We start from the raw sequence: 22,265 nt of genomic DNA, 5'->3' as shown, positions 1-22,265 counted from the left end.
TTGACTGATTCTATGCCCCCTAACAAAAACATAACTTGCATATATTCAGACACTAACGATCTCACCAATCACCTTTTTGATGGCTACATACATATTGATGTTAAAAACAAATCCAATTTTAATCCCACTAATGTAGGGAAAGAATATATAGAGTTATACCAAAATATGGTCTTGGAGGATTTTGAGAAACATTTAAAATCCAAAAAGAAAAAGAACAATTTTTGTCTTTTGAGTTACCAGAGAGCTATCTCTAATCTTAAGAATAATTCTAATATCATCATCCGCGACGCCGATAAAGGCGGCGGAATTGTGATCCAAGACATAACCGATTATATCAAAGAAGCAGACAGAATTCTTGGAGACCCAAACTATTATCAAATTTTAAATGGGGATCCCACTGAAAAATACTTGCGCTCTTATACCGAACTCATAGAAAAAGGCGTGTCTTTAAATATATTAAACAAAAATGAAAAAGATTTTCTAAAAATACAAAATCTGGGCATTGCCCACTACTATCACTTACCAAAAATTCACAAAAATAAAACCAATCCTCCAGGACGACCTATTATTGCCGGTATCGGCAATCTCACCTACAATCTGTCATACTTTATAGATCAATATTTACAAAAATACGTAATAACATTACCATCATATATTAAAGACAGCACTCATCTATTACAACATTTACACAACATCAATATTGACAATAGAAATCTCATTTGGATCACTTGCGATGTTAGCTCTTTATATTCCAATATTTCACACAGTTTAGGTTTAGTTGCCATTTCTCATTATTTGAAAAAAGATATTTTTTTACCCAATTTACAATATGATTTTATTTTAGAAAGCATTCTTTTCATATTACAACACAATTATTTCATCTATCAAGACAAGTATTATCTTCAAACCAAAGGGACGGCCATGGGGACCAGGTTTGCCCCAAGCTTTGCTAACCTTTTTATGGGTTACTTTGAGGAGAGATACATCTATCCAACAGAGTTTGGGGCAGACCTGGTCTTCTATGGCCGATATATAGATGACCTTATCTTCCTATGGGAGGGAAACATCACTAGGGCCAACCAATTTATTGAGCATTTGAACCACAATGATATGGGTTTGGAATTCACGGCAAATATACAAATTCTAAACATTGAATTCTTAGATCTTATATTAAGTATGGACAAATCTAATATCACCTCAAAAACTTTTTTTAAAGATGTTGACAGCAACAGTTTTTTAAATTATCATAGTAACCACCATAAAAATTGGCTAAGTAATGTACCATACAGTCAATTCCGTAGGATACGACGTAACTGTAGTGACTATAACATCTTCTTAGAACAGAGCCAAACACTATACAACAGATTCATAGAAAAAGATTATCCCCCCAGTTTGCTCGACAAGGCTCTAACAAAAGCCAAAAATTTAAATAGAGAGGAGATTCTATCAAACAACAAAATCACCAATACAGAAAACATATTTGGAAAAGAAACCATCTTTACAACACAATACAATTCAGATTTTAATCAGATCAAACACATATTACAAAAACATTGGCATATTATACAAAGAGATCCTGTCCTTAAACATTTAGTTAAAGACACCCCCAAAATCGTATACAGGAGAGCGCCCACACTCAGAAACCAGCTAGCTCCCAGTAAAAAAGTCAAACACAAATTAAATAACAAAATATCACACCATTTAAATAATAACAGGGGTCTGTTTGGCACATTTGGAATTTTCAAATGTGGCAAAACAGGATGTGGATCATGTAAAATTATAAGATCAGGCATAAAAAATTTCAAGTCCACTGTAACAGGCGAGTCTTTCCAGATCCCTATTTTCTTCAATTGCAATTCCTCTTTCACAGTCTACCTTATGGAGTGTATATGCGGCCTCCAATATGTAGGCCGCACCTCCAGGAAGCTGAGAAACCGATGGGGAGAACATCATCGCAACTGCATAAATTCCAAAAAAAATAAAATCAAACACAGTATACCCAATCACTGTCTGACCAAACATAATGGGAACCCATATATTTACAAATATATTCCTATCGACTTCGTTCCCAAAAGCTCAGATTACAACAGACTAAATAGACTCAGACAACGTGAGACATATTGGATCTATCGATTGAAGACACTGTATCCTTACGGGCTCAATGCCAGTTTGGATTTGGCAGCCTTCAATTGATAGATCACAGCCATTTCTATTATTATTATTTTTTATTAATATCATTTCTATCTTCCATTCATAATGCAATGTGATTCCATGGGCAACCATTGGTCTCCAAAATTTTATATTACAACTTATTTTCTACCATACAGTGGAGATTTAGTTTAACACATATTTCTATATACAAAAAACATATATCTCAAATACTTCCAATATTTTATTACCAAATATATTTTTTTATTTCACATACACATACCCATCACACCACTCACAAGTAGACAACTTGCTATCAAACAAAAGTTTATACATTCATTCATGTTTATATTATCAAGCTATCAGATATATTCCTCAACAGAGTTTTTTAAACAAAAAACCTTTCATCACACCGGGCCGATAGCAGCAGACACCAAATATAGTGACACTTAAAAGCTAAATAAGATGATTCTTAGGAAATACAATGTTAAAACATTGCTTTCAATATTTGATACAAAATTACAACCTTGCGGGTTACCAATAGAGCCAATACTCAGGTCTTCCACTGATTTTACACACTATCAAATTATTCATACACTCACTTATATGACCTTGCATGCAAGACTTGTTTCTATATGCACGGTCAGAGTTATCCAACACACCACAAAACATCAATCCATAGATAGACCTTGCATACAAAACTTGTTTTCTATATGCACGGTCAGAGTTATCCAACACACCACAAAACATCAATCCATAGATAGATACAAGCTTGCAGCACGCTTATTATTAGACATGATATAATAATATCACCAAAACAAATATATACACAGTGAGGTAAAGGAGCCCCCTTTTCAAAAGGGAGTCCATTTATTTTGCTATATGTATTCTTTTTTCCCCATATGCCAACAGCTAGTTAGATCGTAACAATTTCACAGACAAAAGTACAAAATTACACACTATAAGATCTGTATATCGATTTGTTTATAATGCTTTTTTACAAATCTTCTATATAGGGAATTTTATATATATATTTTTTATTCATTGATGTTTGTGTCATGATTAGTAACAGCTGATAGCCAAGACTGGGCTCTTACAATTGAAAATGCAGTCCTATTGGACAAACACCCAATGACAACTTCCTGTTTTTAATGATACAATGTGTATATAATGCCGGTAAATGTAACCATTTTTATTCGCTTTTATCTGAGGAAACGACCCAGTTGGGGTTGAGAAACGCGTCATATATTAAAGCTTTTTATTACAAGAAGTTGTCTATGCTTTGTGGTATTCCAATACCATACAACAAACACACCAAGTTCTACTTTCCAGTTGAAATTATCCATACTAAGAAAAAGGTTGCCTAGGGGGCACCAGCAAAGACTCCAAGGAACGTTATCCATACAGTGTACTAGCCACTGTTAAGTGCTAGCAAGCTATCACGCACTGGTCACAGCACAGTGCCTCTTGTTCTGGTAAGCACACCATTTGTCTACATATGTTTGCTCACAATACCAGACAATATTACGCTATTGTTGCGCCCTCTCTCTTTTCCTTCCTGCATTAGTCTATTCCCTACTCTCTGGGACCAAGAGGAGCTGCCTACGTCTACTTCACCACTTCATCTCAGAAGAAATACATTTACCTTCTTTTCCGAAAAGGGACAAACATATTGGAACGAACCAACAGGAATCCCTTTTGTATCAAGGACATAATCACTAACCGGTTTTACGGTAGAGTTGCATGCTGACTTTGTTAGTTAAGATATGTTTTATGCTTCACACTTTTTTTCAGCGCGCTTTCTTTATCCCCATCTGGGATAATTCATGTTTTTCACTAAATTGTATCTTGTTTTCTTCTGGCACCTTTTTCACCCTGATATTTGTCCTACTGTTCCTTGTTCCCTCTGCAGAATAACTGGGGGATGAGGGAAGTGGGGGAGGTATTTAAACCTTTGGCTGGGGTGTCTTTGCCTCCTCCTGGTGGCCAGGTTCAGTATTTCCCACAAGTAATGAATGCAGCTGTGGACTCTCCCTGTACAGAAGGAAAGGAAATTATCTGGTAAGCATAATTTATGTTTTTTATTTAAATATACAGTATTTTCTGTACTTATTGCTCTGTCATCTTTCACATTTTAGATGATTATTCGTTGTTAGGGAGTGTGTGTGTTTTTGCTCATGAACAGTTTGACTTTTATATAGTTAAAGTCTTCCTTTCTGAGGTTTTGATGCCATCTTGTGGCAGCTTGATGGAAAGGCATTTTCTTGCTCTGAATTTTTAGCCTTTTCTCTATGATGTACCATATACTAAACTTTTAGTATTTCTATTACTTTTATTATTACTCTAATTAAAATATTTTTGGGGGACCTCAGTAGAGGGTCTAGCATTTATTATTAGTATTATACTTTATTTATGAAGCGCCATCATATTCCGCAGCGCTGTCCATGGATACAATTCATTTAAATAAAACAATAATATAAAACTTTTAAGAGACAGGACAACATTTACAAACACATACAGGAGGAGTTGAGGGCCTTATTCCCGTGGGAACTTATAGACCTTTTCTAAGTTCTTCTTTATTTTGTCCAAAATTAGGTTTACCCTAGGACTGTAATAGGTTTCTTCCTATTGGTTTTCATTATTATGTCTATGATCATAATAATACTTCCTCTTTCTCAAATTGAAGAGTTTTTTTCTGATAAGGAGAAGAGTTTTCCAGATAAGGATGGAGGAATCCTATATTTTAATATATCTCTAGATATTTTATTTCTCCTAAATTAGAAGTATTTCTTACTTTTTTGATAAGTATCATATACATATGTTACTCTTCTTCTTAGTAAGGGGTTCTATGCTCAGAGTATTGAGGCGATTGTTATGTATGTCTGTGACATATTTTCATGTCTCTTCCTCTATTTTATAGTGTTTTTTAGGACTCTATCATATTTATTTCTATATTTTAGAGAAATCTTATGATATTTTACTCATATTGAGTTGATCTTTTTAGTGTTCATATGACAGAAGTCTTCCTCCTCCTCTTCCAGGACCTCATGGAGGTTGAGTCAGCCTTGGAATAAGGGGAAGCAAGCCAAGAAACCTTACACTGATTATAAAATAGCATGAAGGAACCAGTCTTGGATCAAGTGGGGGGCAGGCTTTCTTTTTTCGGGACTTGGATCAGTTCAAGGTCACCCAATTCCTTGGGCCATGGACTAGTATCCCAGGGTTTTCAGAATAGGATGCAAGTCTTGCCCCCCATGGGGCAGATTTATCCTGTCAAGGTTATGTGCAAGCCAGGTAAAGAGAGAGGCTTCCTAATCTGCGTAAAGGACTTATCTTCCCTGGGAGTATTTGTTCCAGTTCCTTTAGAGGAACTGGGTCAAGGATTCTATTCAAATCTCTTTGTGGTTCCCATAAGGAGGGAATTCTCCGTCCCATTCTAGACCTAATGTGTCTCAACATATTCCTCAAGGTTCCGTCCTTCAAGATGGAAACTATTCGTTCCATTTTTCTTTTGGTTCGAGGGGGTCAGTTCCTGACGTCCATAGATTTAATGGATGTGTATCTTCATGTTCCTTTTCACAGGGATCATCTCCAGTTTCTGAGGTTTGCCTTCCTGGCCTAGTTCTAGTTTGGTGCCCTTCCTTTTGGCCTGGCTACAACTCCCAGAATCTTCACTAAGGTTCTGGAAACCTTTTTGGCAGTGGTCAGGTCTCAGGGAATAGCTGTGGCACCTTTCCTGGACGTCATCTTGGTTCAAACGTCATCTTTTCAACTAGCGAGATCTCATACTGAGATGTTGTTGTCTATTCTACGTTCCCATTGGTGGAAAATTAATCTAAAAGAGTGTTCCCTATTACCAGACACAAGGGTGTACTTCTTGGGAATGATTATAGATTCTCTATCCATAATAAAAAAAACTTTGACGGATGTGAGAATATTCTACTTTGTGGACCAATGCATGGAGGTTATTGGTCTGATGGTTGCTTCCATGGATGTCTTTCCTTTGGCTCAGTTCCATCAGAGACCTCTGCAGTTATGCATGCTCAGTAAATGGAAAGGAGTTCTCTCAGATCTCTCACATAGGGTATATCTGGATCTCCTAACTAGAGATTCTCTCTCGTGGTGGATTTCACAGGACCATCTGTCTCTGGGCACATGCTTCCTGAGACCTAACTGGGTTATGGTGACCGCGGACGCCAGCCTGTTAGGCTGGGGAGCATTATGGGAATACTCAGGGTCTGTATACTCGGGAGGAGTCTTCTCTTCCCATAAACATCTTGAAGTTGAGAGCAATCTTCAATGCCTTGACAGCTTGGTCTTTTTGTCCGGTTTATACGATTCCAGTCGAAAAACATCACCTTCAGTGGCTTACATTAACCACTCCGAGTTCCTTGGCCATGTAGGAGATGACTCACATTCTACAGTGGACGGAAGCTCTGCCTTCCACATTCCAGGAGTGGACAATTGGGAAGCAAATTTTATGAGCAGACAGACTTTTCATCCCGGGGAGTGGGCTCTCCATCCGGAAGTGTTCTCCTGGTTAACCCTCAGCTGGGGGGATTCCAGAGTTGGATCTGATGGTGTCTCATCAGAACGCCAAGCTTCCAAAGTATGGTTCAAGGTCAAGAGATCCTCAGGCCGTCCTGAATGATGCTCTGGCGTTTCCTTGGGATTTCGGTCTAGCATATCTGTTTCCTCCGTTTTCTCTCCTTCTACGAGTCATTGCTTGTATCAATCAGGAGAGAGCGTCTGTGATTCTAACTCTGGCATCACAGGATCTGGTTTGCGGATCTGGTGAAGATGTCATCTCTTCCACCTTGGAGGTTACCGCTGAGGAAGGACCTTCTAATTCAGGGTCCATTCCTCCATCCAAATCTGGTTTCTCTATAGCTGACTGTTTATAGATTGAAAGCCTAGTTCTGTCTAGACGTGGTTTTTCAAAAGCGATCTTTGATACTATGCTTCATGCTCGTAAACCTGTTATTCACAGGATTTACCATAAGGTATGGCGTAAATATCTTTTTTGGTGCAAAGCTAAAGGTTTCTCCTGGAGTCGGGTGAGGATTCCCCAAATTTTCTTCAAGATGGCCTGGAGAAAGGTTTGTCAGTCAGTTCTCTGAAGGGTCAGATTTCTACTCCGTCTATTCTTTTGCACAAACAACTGGCAGATTTACCAGATGTTTAAGTTTTTGTTCAAGCCCTGGTCAGAATCAGGCCTGTGTTTATACCTGTTGCTGCTCCTTGGAGTCTTAACCTAGTTCTTAAGGTTTTGCACCAGGCTCCGTTTGAGTCGATGCATGTTGTTGATATAAAGTTGTTATCTTGAAAGGTTTTGTTTCTCCTTGCTATTTCTTTTGCTTGCTGAGTTTCTGAGCTTTCAGCTTTGCAGTGTGATTCCCCGTACCTTATTTGTCATGCAGTTAAGGCAGTCCTTCGTGCTAAATTAGGGTTTCTCCCTAAGGTGGTGTCTGATCAGAACATTAATCAGGAACTTGTTTTTTCTTTTGTCCTAACCCTCCTCCTCGTAAGAAATGTTTTCTGCATAACTTGGATGTTGTGCATGCTCTAAAATTTTACTTAAAGGGACACTGAACCCAAATTTTTCTTCCGTGATTCAGATAGAGCATGCATTTTTAAGCAACCTTCTAATTTACTCCTATTATCAATTTTTCTTTGTTCTCTTGCTATCTTTATTTGAAAAATAAGGCATTTAATAAAATGTTGGTTCAGAACCATGGACAGCACTTGCTGATTGGTCGGTTAATTTAATCCACCAATCAGCAAGAGCAACCCTGGTTGTTCACCAAAAATGGGCCGGCATCTAAACTTACATTCATACTTTTCAAATAAAGATACCAAGAGAATGAAGAAAATTTGATAATAGGAGTAAATTAGAAAGTTGCTTAAAATTGCATACTCTATCTGAATCGCAAAAGAAAAAATTTGGGTTCAGTGTCCCTTTAAGATTTTCGTCAATCTTCTGCCCTGTTTGTTGTTTTCTGTGGGAAGCGTAAGGGACAGAAGGCCACTTCTACTACTCTTTCCCTCTGGTTAAGAAGTATGTTTCGTTTTGCTTATGAGACAGCTGGATAGCAGTCTCCTGAGTGAATTACAGCTCATTCCACTAGGGCTGTCTCCTCTTCTTGGGCTTCAAAAATGAAGCTTCTGTGGAACAGATTTTCAAGGCGGCAACATGGTCCTCTTTGCATACTTTTTCCAAATTCTACAAATTTGATACTTTTGCCTCGGCTGAGGCCTCTTTTGGGAGAAAGGTTCTTCTAGCGATGGTGCCTTCTGTTTAGGTCCTCCTGCCTTGTTCTCCCTCCCTGTTTATTTTGTGTCCTCTAGCTTGGGTATTGGTTCCCACGACACCATCCTCTTTTTAAATTCAGCAGTTTTTTTGAGTAAACCTCAGGCACCTTTTTACCCTTGTGTTTCTTCTTTTTCCATTTTCCTTCGGCTGAATGACTGGGGATTATGATGGGTAAGGGAAGTTACACTTAACAGCTTTGCTGTGGTGCGCTTTGCCTCCTCCTGCTGGCCAGGAGTTGAATATCCCACTAGTAATTGGAATGACGTCATGGACTCTCCATGCCCGGAAAGAAAGAAATTTATCAGGTAAGTATAAGTCAGTTGAACACGGACCTTCAGGTAGCAGTATGTTTTTATTAATGTTTGGGGCACACTTTGCTAGGAACATATTTTACAGCTGTCTTCAGTGTATTTACTGGAAGTTAGTGAGGGGCAATCTTTAAGAGCCCTGTGGAACCGCTATGTTCTATGTTCTGGAAATGGCAGGGTTCATCGGTTTTCACGCACTCAGCGATGTGCTCCCTTTCCCTCCATGTCAGTTCTGCGGTGGCCATATTACTACAACTGAGCGCTGAGCTAGGTGATGCTCCAATTAAGTTCTATTTATCTCTGAGCACTTCTCTAACCGGGTTCTCCACCGGGGCTACATTTATCTCTGAGCACTGAGAGATGCCCGGGGGTAAAATAAAGATGTGTAGAAGTAAAAAAATAAAATAATAGAAATTGGGACATCTCCCTATAAGATAAGGTTGCCTTAAATATGACAGATAAAGATATCATTTAAAAGGGAGTCAATTACCTGCCACACACATCTTGAAAAAGCCCTGAGAAGGGTGAAACGCGTCGCTTGTGTGGCACTACTATTATTGTTGGGCAACATACTATTATTGTCCTTTTATGGTCTTTGAACTCTAAAAAAATAACCTGGGTTATATTTATTCATTTTTTTATCTTTTAAACCACTTCGGAGGATCAGAGCTGAAATCTAGAGGGTAAAACACCTGATACAACTTTCTTCCTGCGTGCTAATCAGCACTAAGTGCAGGTTTTAAGATTGGGTAAGATACCCACAACAAGAAAGGGTAAGATACCGATATACCAGCTTGGAACCCCCACATCGATACAGGTATTACCCTTTAATTAGACATTGAATAACTGCGATCTTTTGAAAAATATCTCTGCTTTTAAGGGAATATTAACCGCTCTGATAGACTCTGTATTTACTCATAGAACAACTGAATAATCAGTGGAGCAGCATTTGTCTGTATGCGTTAAAACACGCACTAATGGTGGTAGACATTTAAAAGACTTTGTCACAACCTATCTTGGATTTGCAATTAAAAGTACTATCTAATATAACGGACATTGTTGCATCTTATACTTTCATCTTTTTGGATATTAGTCTGTTTTTATTAAAATGCATATGTGAATGTTGCAGGTTTTTCCATCACGCCTGAATATTTAAGGCAACCTTATCTTATAGGGAGACGTCCCAATTTCTATTATTTTTTTTTTTTTACTGCTACACATCTTTATTTTATTGTGATACTTTTATTAAATATGATTATGAACATTTGAAACATTTTATAAGTGTAAATAATTGAAGCTGTTGATATCTTTAGCCTTGGCGCCCTCTCTATACCAAGTTTTTTGCGTATCATTGTTAATGTGTATAACAGCATACTTTAGACAGTGTTCGCCATTCATTTAATGCATTGTGTCTGTTTTTCCAATTCCTGAAGTTATTTTCTCAGGTTATTTCTAACGAGTGGGAAAAAAACGGGTTTCCGTTTGTCCCATCTTCAAAATTCAAAAAGATGTTTCCTGTTCTAATAACTCATTCTGAGAGTGATCAAAGTTACAAATTATTTTGTTTACGAGGCAACTATGGATATTGTCAGTTTGAATGCAAAAAATGCAGCTTTAGTAATACTAGCTCAAAGGGCGTTGTGGTAGGAGGTTCTTGGAACAAATCAAAACAGTCCAAGAAACCATCAGCAGCTTTCTCCAAGTCAGCATGAAAGTGTGGCCCCATGCCAAAGTCATCTTGGGTTGGGGGCAGATTTAATCTGTTTCGGGCAGGCATGGTCCAGGTCTGTTCAGGACTCTCGGGTATTAACCATCATCTTAGAGGGCTACTGAATTGGTTTCTTTCATATAGGTTGCGAGAGTCCACGAGTTAGTTACTGCTGGGATATACATTCCTACCAGGAGGGGGCAAAGTTTCCCAAAACTGAAATGCCTATAAATACACCTGCCACCTCACTCATACCTCAGTTTTAAAAACATAAGAGGTCGTGAAGCATGATGTGCTTGATTTCTTCAGTGAAAGGCGCTTCTAAGCATATTAAATCCCAGTTCCTCTCTAAGTGCAGTGTTTGTCTGAGGGATGTGAAGGGAGTATTGCCTGATGACACCATGTTTTCGCCTATGAGAAAGCTTTTCATAAGGCTCTCTTTAAATCGGTCGCAGGGATTCATCTACTGCCTCCCTTTATAGATCGACAATATAGCCCTCTACTATTACCTCTGCTGATATGTTTCAGTACTGGTTTGGCTGTCTGCTATATGTGGATGGGTGTCTTACACGGTAAGTATGTACTTTTATTATATAAGACACTCTCAGCTATAGAATGGGCACTTTTTAAGTAAAGTTGTTATATATTGTTTGTATACATGCCTTGAGTGAGTAATTTATTGCTCTTTTTTAGCGACTTTATTTGGTGGCTAAATATTTGTCTAGGTTGGTAGAGACTGTGAAACATACAGGGTTTTTTTTGGAGCTAGTAATTTATTTATATATTAGGATGCTACGTATTATGTTAGTCTCATGGAATGTTGATAATCACATTTTATGAAGCTATAATAGAAGTATCCATTAGTCTTTATTTAGGTACATTTCAAAGAGTTTAGAGAGACTGGGTCAAAAATCATTGGTTTCAGAATATAATTTCTTAGGGGTATCGGATAGGATTCAGAATAAGACTTCCCTTGGGAAAATTCTTTCTTACCCATGTTGTACCAAAAAACACAGTTAAAGCTCAAGCCTTTTTGAAATATGTTTCAGATCTAAAACTTTCAGGGGTAATTGTCCCAGTTCCTCAGCAGGAAATAGGATTGGGTTTTTATTCAAATCTATTCATTGTACCAATGAAGGAAAATTCTTTCAGACCAATTTTGGATCTAAAAACTTTAAATCGTTTTGTAAGAGTCCCAACTTTCAAGATGGTGACTATAAGGACTATTCTGCCTTTTGTTCAGCAAGGTCACTTCATGTCCACAATAGACTTACAAGACGCTTACCTTTACATTCCGATTCATCCAGATCACTATCGATTTCTGAGATTCTCTTTTCATTTAGCAGAATCTCACACAAAACACCTTCTGTTGTTTCTTCAAAAACATGGTTGGAGGATCAATTTACCAAAGAGTTTCTTGATTTCTTAGACAAAGGTCACCTTTTTTTTAGGTTTCCAGATTGATTCAGTGTCCATGACTCTATCCCTAACAGAAAAGAGACTATTAAGATTGGTTTCAGCTTGTCTAAACCTTCAGTCTCTATCATTCCCTTCAGTGGCTATGTGCATGGAACTTTTAGGTCTCATGATTGCAGCATCGGACACAATCCCTTTTGCTCATTTTCATATGAGGCCTCTACAGCTTTGCATGTTGCACTAATGGTGCAGGGATTATACTCAGATATCACAACTGATATACTTAAATCCCAAACTCAACTCTCTCTGGTGGTTGATCCATATCCTTATTGTTCAAGGGACCTCCTTTGTTCGTCCTACCTGGACTGTGATCACAACCGATGCAAGTCTCAGAGGTTGGGGAGCTGTCTGGGGGTCTCTGACAGCAAAAGGAGTTTAGAATCCTCGAGAGGCGAGGTTACCAATCAATATCTTAGAACGCGATGCTATTTTCAGAGCTCTTCAGGCTTGGCCTCTATTAAACAGAGAACTGTACATTCGATTTGAAACAGACATGTCATAACAGTGGCATATGTCAATCATTAAGGGGGGACTCGCAGTCCCCTGTCAATGAAAGAAGTATCTCTAATACTGTCTTGGGCGGAATCCAACTATTGTCTAATCACTGCGATCATATACCAGGTGTAGACAATTGGGAAGCAGATTATCTCAGCCGTCAAACTCTACATCCGGGGGTATGGTCTTTCCATCCAGATGTGTTCTATCAGATTATGCAGATTTGGGGTCTTCCAGACATAAATCTGATGGCCTTTCGTCTAAACAAGAAACTTCCCAGATACCTCTCCAGGTCCAGGGATCCTCAGGTGGAATTGATAAATGCTCTAGCAGTTCCATAGTTTTACCAACCTGCTTACATTTTTTCACCTCTGGTTCTTCTTCCAAGAGTGATCTCAAAGATCATAATGAAAACAATCTTATGTGTTTCTGATCGCACCAGCATGGCCTCACAGGTTCTAATATGCAGACCTTGTCCAAATGTCCAGTTGCCAGCATTGGTCACTTCCTCTAAGACCAGGCCTTCTGTCTCCAGGCCCGTTTTTCAATCCATATCTCAAATCTCTAAATTTGAAGGCATGGAAATTGAACGCTTTGTCATAGAGGTTTCTCTGACTCTGTGATTCACACTATGATTCAGGCTCGCAAGCCCGTTTCAAGGAAGATATATCACAAGGTTTGGAAAACCTATATTTCATAGTGTTCCACTCATGATTATTCTTGCCATTATTTTAGAATTCCTAGGATTCTTCAGTTTCTTCAGGATGGTTTGGATAAAGGTTTGTCTGCCAATACTTTGAAAGGACAAATGTCTGCACTTTCTGTTTTATTTCACAGAAAGATTGCTAATCTTCCTGATGTTCACTGTTTCGTGCAGGATTTGACTCGTATCTAACCTGTTATTAAATCTATCTCTCCTCCTTGGAGTCTAAATTTGGTATTAAAGATTTTGCAGGCTCCTCCTTTTGAGCCTATGCATTCTTTAGACATTAAGCTACTTTCTTGGAAAGTGTTATTTCTCTTGGCTATCTCTTCTGCTAGAAGAGTTTCTGAATTGTATGCTCTCTTACGAGTCTCCTTATCTGATTTCCATCAAGATAAAGCTGTTTTGCGGACTCCGTTTAAATTTTTGCCTAAAGTTGTGAATTCTAACAACATTAATAGGGAAATGTATTGTTCCTTCCTTGTGTCCTAATCCTAAGAATACTCTTGAAAGATCTTTACATTCTTTGGATGTGGTAAGAGCTTTGAAATATTATGTTGATGCTACTAAAGATTTCAGAAACACCTCTAGTCTATTTGTTATTTTTTCTGGTTCCAGAAAAGGTCAGAAAGCCTCTGCCTTTTCTTTGGCATCTTGGTTGAAACTTCTGATTCACAACCCTTATTTGGAGGCGGGGCAGTCTCTGCTTTAGAGAATAACCACTCATTCTTGCCTCATCTTGGGTTTTCAAGAATGAAGCTTCAGTTGATCAAATCTGCAAAGCAGCCACTTGGTTGTCTTTGCATACCTTTACTAAATTTTACAATTTTTACGTTTTTGCTTCTTATTTTTTTGGATTTAATTTCTCAGCGGAAATAAGTTTTTATTTTATCCCTCCCTCTATAGTTACTCGTGGACTTCCACATCTTTGATATTATATCACATCTGTATCTAGCTCATGGACTCTCACCACCTATATGAAAGAAAACATAATTTATGTAGAACTTTCCTGCTAAATTCATTTCTTTCATGGTAGCGAGAGTCCATGAGACCAGCACATTATTTATCCTTTTCCACTTTTTTAAGCTTTTACTCCTTATACACCTCACTAACTTGGCTATACGTTAAACTGAGGTATGAGTGAGATGCATTTATAGGCATTTGAGGTTTGGGAAACTTTGCCCCCTCCTGGTAGCAATGTATAGAGTGGAGAGTCCACAACCTCATTACTTACTGTTGGGAAATAAAACACCTGGCCACCAGGAGGAGGCAAAGACACCCCAGCCAAAGGCTTAAATATCCCTCCCACTTCCCCTATCACTCCAGTCATTGTTTGTTTTTCGTCAGGAGGAGGATGGCAGCTAAGTGTCAGAACATTTGGATAGTCCTTAATGGGTATGTTCTCTTCAAGAGAGGACTGGAGTTTTAAGTAATCATATAAACCTCTCAGTGATAGTATTGATGAAAGAGTCTGGAGATGCAGGGAAAGTTTTTCTTTCTAATGACACGGTGAGTCCACGAATAATCTTAATTACTATTGGGAATATCACTCCTGGTCAGCAGGAGGAGGAAAGAGCACCACGGCAAAGCTTTTAAATACCACTCCCCTAACCCACAACCCCCAGTCATTCTCTTGTGTTAGTTAAAAGGAAGGCTGTTGAAGTAAGTGCTGTTTTTTATTTGATGCAGTGCCCTGTCGTCTCAGGCAATTTTCAATACTCTCCTAGCCTGGCCTCATTTGGCTTCAACCCAGTTTATCAGAGTTCAGTCGGACAATATAAAGTCAGTGGCTTACATCAATCATCAGGGGGGAACTCTGAGTTCCTTGACGATGAAGGAGGTAGCCAGGATTATTCAGTGGGCAGATTTTCTGAGCAGGCAGTCTTTTCATCCAGGGGAGTGGGAACTTCATCCGGAGGTGTTTTCCAGTTTGATTCTCAAGTGGGGTCAACCGGAATTGGATCTTATGGCATCTCGTCACAATACCAAGCTCCCGAAGTACAGTTCAAGGTCAAGGGATCCTCAAGCGGTTCTAATAGATGCTCTAGCAGCTCCTTGGAGGTTCAGTCTGGCATGCGTGTTTCCTCCGTTTGCCCTTCTTCCTCGAGTTATTGCTCGGATCCGTCAGGAGAGAGCGTCGGTAATTCTCATTGCACCAGCGTGGCCTCGCAGGATCTGGTATGCAGATCTGGTGGAGATGTCATCCTTTCCACCTTGGAGTCTTCCATTAAGGAAGGACCTTCTTCTTCAGGGTCCTTTCAGGTTCCTTTCCTTCATCCAAATCTCGTTTCTCTGAAGCTGACTGCTTGGAGATTGAACGCTTGATTCTTTCTAAGCCCAGTTTTTCGGAATCAGTTATTGAGACTATGGTTTAGGCGACTAGAAAGATAGGCGCGTAAGCCTGTGACTAGAAAGATATGGTGTAAATATCTGTATTGGTGTGAATCTAGGGGCCACTCTTGGAGTAGAGTTAGGATTCCTAGAATTTTGTCTTTTCTCCAGGGGGGTCTGGAGAAAGGTTTGTCTGCTAGTACCCTGAAGGGTCAAATTTCTGCTTTATCTATTCTGTTTCATAAACGTCTGGCGAATGTGCCAGATGTTCAGTCTTTTTGTCAGGCCTTGGTGAGAATTCGGCCTATGTTTAAGTTTGCGGCGACTCCTTGTAGTCTTAATTTAGTTCTGAGAGTTCTTCAACAGGCTCAGTTTGTGCCTATGCATATTTTGGATGTTAAGTTGTTAACCTGGAAGGTTTTGTTTTTGGTTGCTATCTCTTCGGCTCGAAGAGTTTCGAAGCTTTCTGCTTTGCAATGTGAGTCTTCTTTTCTTATTTTTCATTCTGATAAGGTGGCACTACGTACTGCGTTAGGTTTTCTTCCCACGGTTGTTTCTGATAAGAATATTAATCAGGAAATTGTTCCTTCTTTGTGTCCTAATCCTTCTTCTTTTAAGGAACGTTTGTTGCACAATCTAGATGTAGTTCATGCTGTGAAATATTATTTGCAGACGACTAAGGATTTTCGCCAGTCTTCTTCTTTGTTTGTTGTTTTTTCTGGAAAACGTAAAGTTCAGAAAGCTACGGCTACTTCTCTTTCTTGTTGGTTGAGGAGTGTTATTCGCTTGGCATATGAGACTGCTGGTCAGCAGCCTCCTGAGAAAATCACGGCTCATTCCACGAGGGCTGTTTCTTCTACTTGGGCTTTCAAAAATGGAGCTTCTGTAGATCAGAATTGCAAGGCTGCCACTTGATCCTCTTTACACACTTTTTTTAAATTTTACAAATTTGATACTTTTGCTTCAGCTGAGGCTTCTTTTGGGAGAAAGGTTCTTCAAGCAGTGGTGCCTTCTGTTTAGGTTAACTGTCTTGTCCCTCTCTTATCATCTGTGTCCTCTAGCTTGGGTATTGATTCCCAATAGTAATTATGATGATCTGTGGACTCACTGTGTCATTAGAAAGAAAATGAAATTTATACTTACCTGATAAATTTATTTATTTCTTGACACGGTGAGTCCATAGCCCCGCCCTGTATTTCAGACAGTTTATTTTTTCATAAACCTCAGGCACCCTCTGCACCTTATTACTTCCTTTCTCATTTCCCTTTTGTCAAATGACTGGGGGTTGTGGGTAAGAGGAGTGGTATTTAACAGCTTTGCTGTGGTGCTCTTTGCCTCCTCCTGCTGACCAGTAGTGATATTCCCAATAGTAATTATGATGATCCGTGGACTCACCGTGTCAAGAAAGAAATAAATTTTTCAGGTAAGCATAAATTATATTTTTTTTCTGGGAAGCCATCCAGACTGTTAATCTAACAACTTGCTTTTCCACACTCAGGTCCCTGTCAGAGCATCGCTACAAGGCTGTCACACTTGAGAGGCTGTATCTGTTCCACAGCACGGATCCTGGAGGGTAAGTCTGTGTTATTTTCATATAGCAGGGATGCCTTGTATAGGGTCACAATGTGACTCCTCTATACCTCTGTAGGATCGAGGGTTAATATCTCCTCAGTGGGAGTTTATTGGGAACAGTTTGGGGAGTTTATATACTGCTTTAACATTTGTGAAAAATGTTTTCAGGGCTCATTTAGACTGTGTACTTGGCTGGAGCAGGCAGCTTTCACTTTTGTGAGTTGCGCAGCTTCTTACGCACCATGTGACTGGGTTCGGCTTCATTCACTTCCTTACGATCCTACTGCAGACAGCACTCCTGAGGAGCATTTCTTCACAACTTGTCTGGGTCTAGGAGGTGGTGAGTGCCCCAGCCATTGGTTTTGTAAAGATGCCTTTCTATATTTCAAACGTTTTATCTTTGTATCATTTTTCTCTTTCCACTGTGGGATTACATACCTACTATGGAGGACTCTGATACTATGTTAGAGGGTTCCACTCCTTCTGTAGTGCTTAATAATTCCTGCTTGTATTATGAGGAGGCCGTGGTTTGTCCGCCTGCTCAATTTTTTTCCAATTGCCTGGGTACTGTTCTAAAGTCTAAGAAGGGAGCTAAATCTGCTATTAACCCTAGCGCTGTTAGTCCCTCTGAGCCATCAACCTCTTAGGATTCTGTGAACCGAGAAATTACTACCCTTTCTACCCTAACCGCTTCACATGCAATTCCCCACTGCACATCTTTTTCCTGCAGACTTTACCGCACAGTTACATTCGACGGTGTCCGCGGCCCTGAGTGCCCTACCTATCCCTGGGAAACGTAAGAGAAAGATTAAACACAGTTCTCCTGTTTTAGATTAATCTAATTTCCAATTGGATCTTGTATGTTCAAGGATGAGTTAACCTCTGTGGTTTTAGAAGCAGCTTTCAGGAGAAAGGTTTTGCAGGCTGTGGTGCCCTCAGATTAGGGTCCGCCTCTTTTTTGTTCCCTCCCGTTAATCCTTCAGTGTCCTCTGGAGCTTGGGTATTGTTTTCCCAACAGTAAGGAATGAAGTCATGGACTCTCCCTGCCTTATGAAAAGAAAACAAAATTTATGCTTACCAGATAAATTCCTTTTTTTCCTGTCAGGGAGAGTCCACGACCCCACCCGTAACTTATTCTTTGTTTGGGCGGCTCCCTTTTTGTTTTCCTTCTAGTACCTTTATACCCTGATGTTTCTCCTATTTTTCCTCGTTCCCTCGTCCGAATGACTGGGGGGATAGGGGAAGTGGGAAGGATATTTAAGCCTTTGGCTGGGGTGTCTTTGCCTCCTGGTGGCCAGGTGTTGTATTTCCCAACAGTAAGGAATGAAGTTGTGGACATTCCCTGCCAGGAAAGAAAGGAATTTATTTGGTAAGCATAAATTTTCTTTCAGACAGCATAAAGGTCAAAAAGTTTCTGCAGTTTCTTTGGTTTCTTGGATAAACCAACTGATTTGCAGGGCTTACTTGGAGGCAGGGAAATACCCACCAACTTGTGTTAAGCCTATTCTACAAGATCTGTCTCCACATCTTTGACCTTTGGAACTAAAGAGTCTATTGAACAGTTTTGCAAAGCTGCTACTTGGTCTTCTCTCCATACTTTCACAAAATGTTTACCTCTTCGTAGGCCGCTTTTTGCAGGAAGGTTCTCCAGGCAGCAGTGTCTGGTCAATGATGTGCCTGCTTAGATTTTGTCCCACCCTTTTTCATGATCTAGTTGACTCCACGGCTTGGATATTGGATCCCAACTGTTATGGCTTGTGGACTCTCTCGAAAGAAAACAATTTATGCTTACCTGATACATTTATTTGTTTCATAGTGGTGAAAGTCCATGAGACCCACCCAACATTTATTTTTTTATTCAACGGTTCTGGCATGCACATCATTACCCTGCTTTGGTCTTCCTGCTTTTCAGTTTCTTCTCCATTCTTGGCCAAAGAGCAGACAGGTGAATCAGGAAGTGGGAGGAATTAAAGCTTTTGGTGTGTAACTTTTGCCTGCCTCCTGGTGGAGTGAGTTTAATCCCAACTGTTATGGCTCATGGACTCTCACCACCATGAATAAGAAATTTATCATGTAAGTATAAATTATGTTTTTGTTAATCGCAGGTTCACTTAATTTGTTCTGTAAATACAGTGTGCATTGCCTACTAATTCTTTGTATGAATATAAAAATTAGCCATTTCAATTTTAGCATTTTGTCACAGATATTGCCCCATATAGATATCGCATAGTGATGTTACAAGAGAATAAATGACCTGTGTGATTATTATTATTATTTTGCAGTGATACTTTGTCAGGGGGCATATCACTGCTACTTCGTGTGAGCTTTTAGCATAAGGGCCACACACCTTATTTGGATTAGCAGTTTAGTTTTAAAAGAGATTGTCATGGCTGAAAACCCTTAAAAGACCAGTAAACAGAATAGAATTACATAATCGATAAATGCATAATAAAGAAACAATGCAAAAGTTTGAATTTCAAATGAGCAGTAGATTTTTTTTCTGACAAATGTAAGTTACATTTTCCTTCCTAATGCATCATGTGACAGCAATCAGACAATCACTAAAAGCATATACATGTAGCCTGTGAATCCTGCACATGCTCAGCAGGAGGAGGTGCTTTAGAAAGAGCGTATATAAAAGGATTGTGCGCGTTTAGATAGAGGAAGTGAATTGGGAAGTTGGTTAAAATTGTGTACTCTATCGGAATCGTGAACGTTTAAATTTAACTTGATTGTCCCTTTAAATGTTTCAACTTGTAATCATGCCCAGGGGATGATCAAACTTTCTATGTGAAATGGTGGGAAGAGGAGGGTCCTTATTATCCTGATCCCTTAATTTAGCTCTTCCTTTTCATGTTTTAGGTTTCTGCAGCATCAGAATGATGATCTGCGCTGCCGTTTGGCATACGTCACCACAAAAATGGAAGCTATGGAACATGAAGTGGACGCTGGGCGACATTACCTAGAGATGGAGCTGGGCCGCAATCGTGAGGAACTGGAAAAACTCAAAGACAAATTTCGCAGGTATCTGTAGAACTTTAAATGTACTCACTACCCCATGCCGAAATTTACAGCCACTAATGGACTTTCCCTACCTTGCCATTTATCCTATTCCACTCCCTCCATGCTGTTAGCTTGAATTATTCATCAGTCCTGTGCTTTCAGAATATCACTGGTGTGTTTGTCACACTCCCCTAGCCCTTGTGTATTTGTAGTCTTACCCCAGCATCTTGTGTCTGTCAGACATTCCTCTAACCGGTGTATGTCTGCCGGAGACTCACCCCTGGCATCTGGTGTCTGTCAAATACTCCCCCTAGCTCTTGTGTTTCTGCCGTAGACTCACACCCGGTATATTATGTTTGTGTGTGTATGAGATTCACTCCTAGCATTGTGACTATCTTAGACTCCACCAAGCTTGTGTGTCTGTGAGAGTCCCCTCCCCCCAGACCTCATGTGTGTGTTAGATTTCCCCCTCCACCCTTGAGGCCTAATGTTTCTGTCGGATACCTCTCTTCCAGAACTTGTGTATTTGCCAGACACTACCCCAGCCGCCCCCCCCCCCCAACAAGCCTCATGTGTCTTTTGGAGACTCATCCTCAGTCCTTATGTCTGTCGGACTCCCACACCTAGCCCTACTGTGTCTAGTCGGAAACTCTCCCCCAGACAGTGTGTGATAGTTCCATAAGGCCTTGTGAGTTTTTTTGAGTCCCCCCCGCAGCCCCCAGTGTATGATAGACTGTCCCTTCCATCCCTTGTGTGTCTGTTGGAGACTGCCCCTCTCAACCATCATGTGTCTGTCAGAGACTCCCCCAGCCCTTGTATGTCTGCAGGTAACTCACCCCTTCCCCCTCCCGGCATCTTGTGTCTGTGTGAGACTTCCCCATACCTTTTGTGCCTGGAGACTTTCCCCATCTCCACTTCTCATGTGTCTGTAGGAGACTTCCCCCCCCCCCCCCCAGGCCCTGAGTGTCTATCAGAGAGACGCCCAAGGCCATGTGTGTTTGTTGGAGACTCCCCCCAGCTCCCGTGTGTTTTGAGACTGCCTTCCCAGAGCTTGTGTGTCTGTCAGACTCCCCTAGCTATCATGTGTCTGTCACAGACTGCCCCCCAACCCTCATTATTATCTCCAGTCTTTGAGACACGCAGTCCCATGCTTCAATACAGTGACTATGCCCACCCCAGCAACTGCTGCCCCTCAGTGTTTCTCCCATTTTCACTGCTGCGTATCAGTGACTGTGCCAATTATGTTGCCCTTCATTATCTCCTTTCTCACTGTCTACTTGTGCCTCCTAGGAACAAACACACAGTCTTTGACGACTCCTCATCTTTTCAGGTTGCAGAACAGTTACACAGCCTCTCAGCGAACAAATCAGGATCTGGAGGAGAAGCTGCACACACTGGTAACCAGAAGATTATCCTTTCTGCCCTTTAGCATTTAAAATTAGATCATATATCTTATGGCTCATGTGCTCCATGTCATCTAAGTATAAGGCAGTCAGCCTGACCTTACTGACAAAGGTGTCACACTGCTTTACAATCTTAGGGTACATTATTATGACAGTAAGTACTGCGTTTTGCATGGTTAACTTCACAAGACAGGTCAGAGCTGAGTGGAGAGAGGTAAAGGACTCACACTTACAAGATGTGGCAATGGCAAGCCATGTGGTGTTTTCATTGGTTGGAGGTGGTGGGTATATTCATCAATTGGCCCTGTTCACGAGTGCGTTCATTGTGTGTCAGTGACTTGCACTGTTCATGGGTTCATTTATTGTGTCCTGTGTCTGTTCCTGTGTGCATTGGTTTTGTGTTAGTGGCTAGCCCTATTCACAGGCACATTTGCTGTGTGCCAACAGTTGACTATTCATGGGTGCCAGAGACTGGACTGGGTATGTTTGTTGATTTGCCCTTTTCATTGTTGAGTTTGTGGTGTACTGGTGGTTGGCCCTGATCATGGGTATATTGTGTCCCAATGTATGATTATGGGTTACATTTTTGGGTGCAAGTAGCTGACCACATTTCAAATTGTTTGCATTGGGTAGTAGTGCTTGAACCTAAAGGTGGTGGTGCAGTGGCTTTGTAAACAGTGAGTGGCCATTGTGAGAGGTATGTTAATGGCGCTAGGAGCTGCAGATACACCTGGAGTTTGGGCATTCGTTTTGGATGCCATGAGGGGTATTTAACATGGGTATGTGTAATGTTGCAAATGGCTGG

At 40.2% G+C, this 22,265-nt stretch overlaps 1 protein-coding gene across 2 annotated transcripts in view; it reads left to right on the top strand.

Moving 5' to 3' along the window:
* TJAP1 (tight junction associated protein 1) overlaps positions 1-22,265 on the top strand; it is a 447,483-nt gene that overhangs the window by 270,643 nt on the left and 154,575 nt on the right. For both annotated transcript variants that reach the window (XM_053712761.1, XM_053712760.1), the window contains exons 9-10: positions 19,917-20,078; positions 21,388-21,454. In XM_053712761.1, the coding sequence (XP_053568736.1) occupies positions 19,917-20,078; positions 21,388-21,454 (229 nt within the window). The remainder of the gene's footprint in view (positions 1-19,916; positions 20,079-21,387; positions 21,455-22,265) is intronic.

This window comes from Bombina bombina, chromosome 4 (assembly GCF_027579735.1).
Source record: "Bombina bombina isolate aBomBom1 chromosome 4, aBomBom1.pri, whole genome shotgun sequence".
Taxonomy (NCBI): domain Eukaryota; kingdom Metazoa; phylum Chordata; class Amphibia; order Anura; family Bombinatoridae; genus Bombina; species Bombina bombina.
This window is presented reverse-complemented; position numbering and strand designations above follow the sequence as displayed.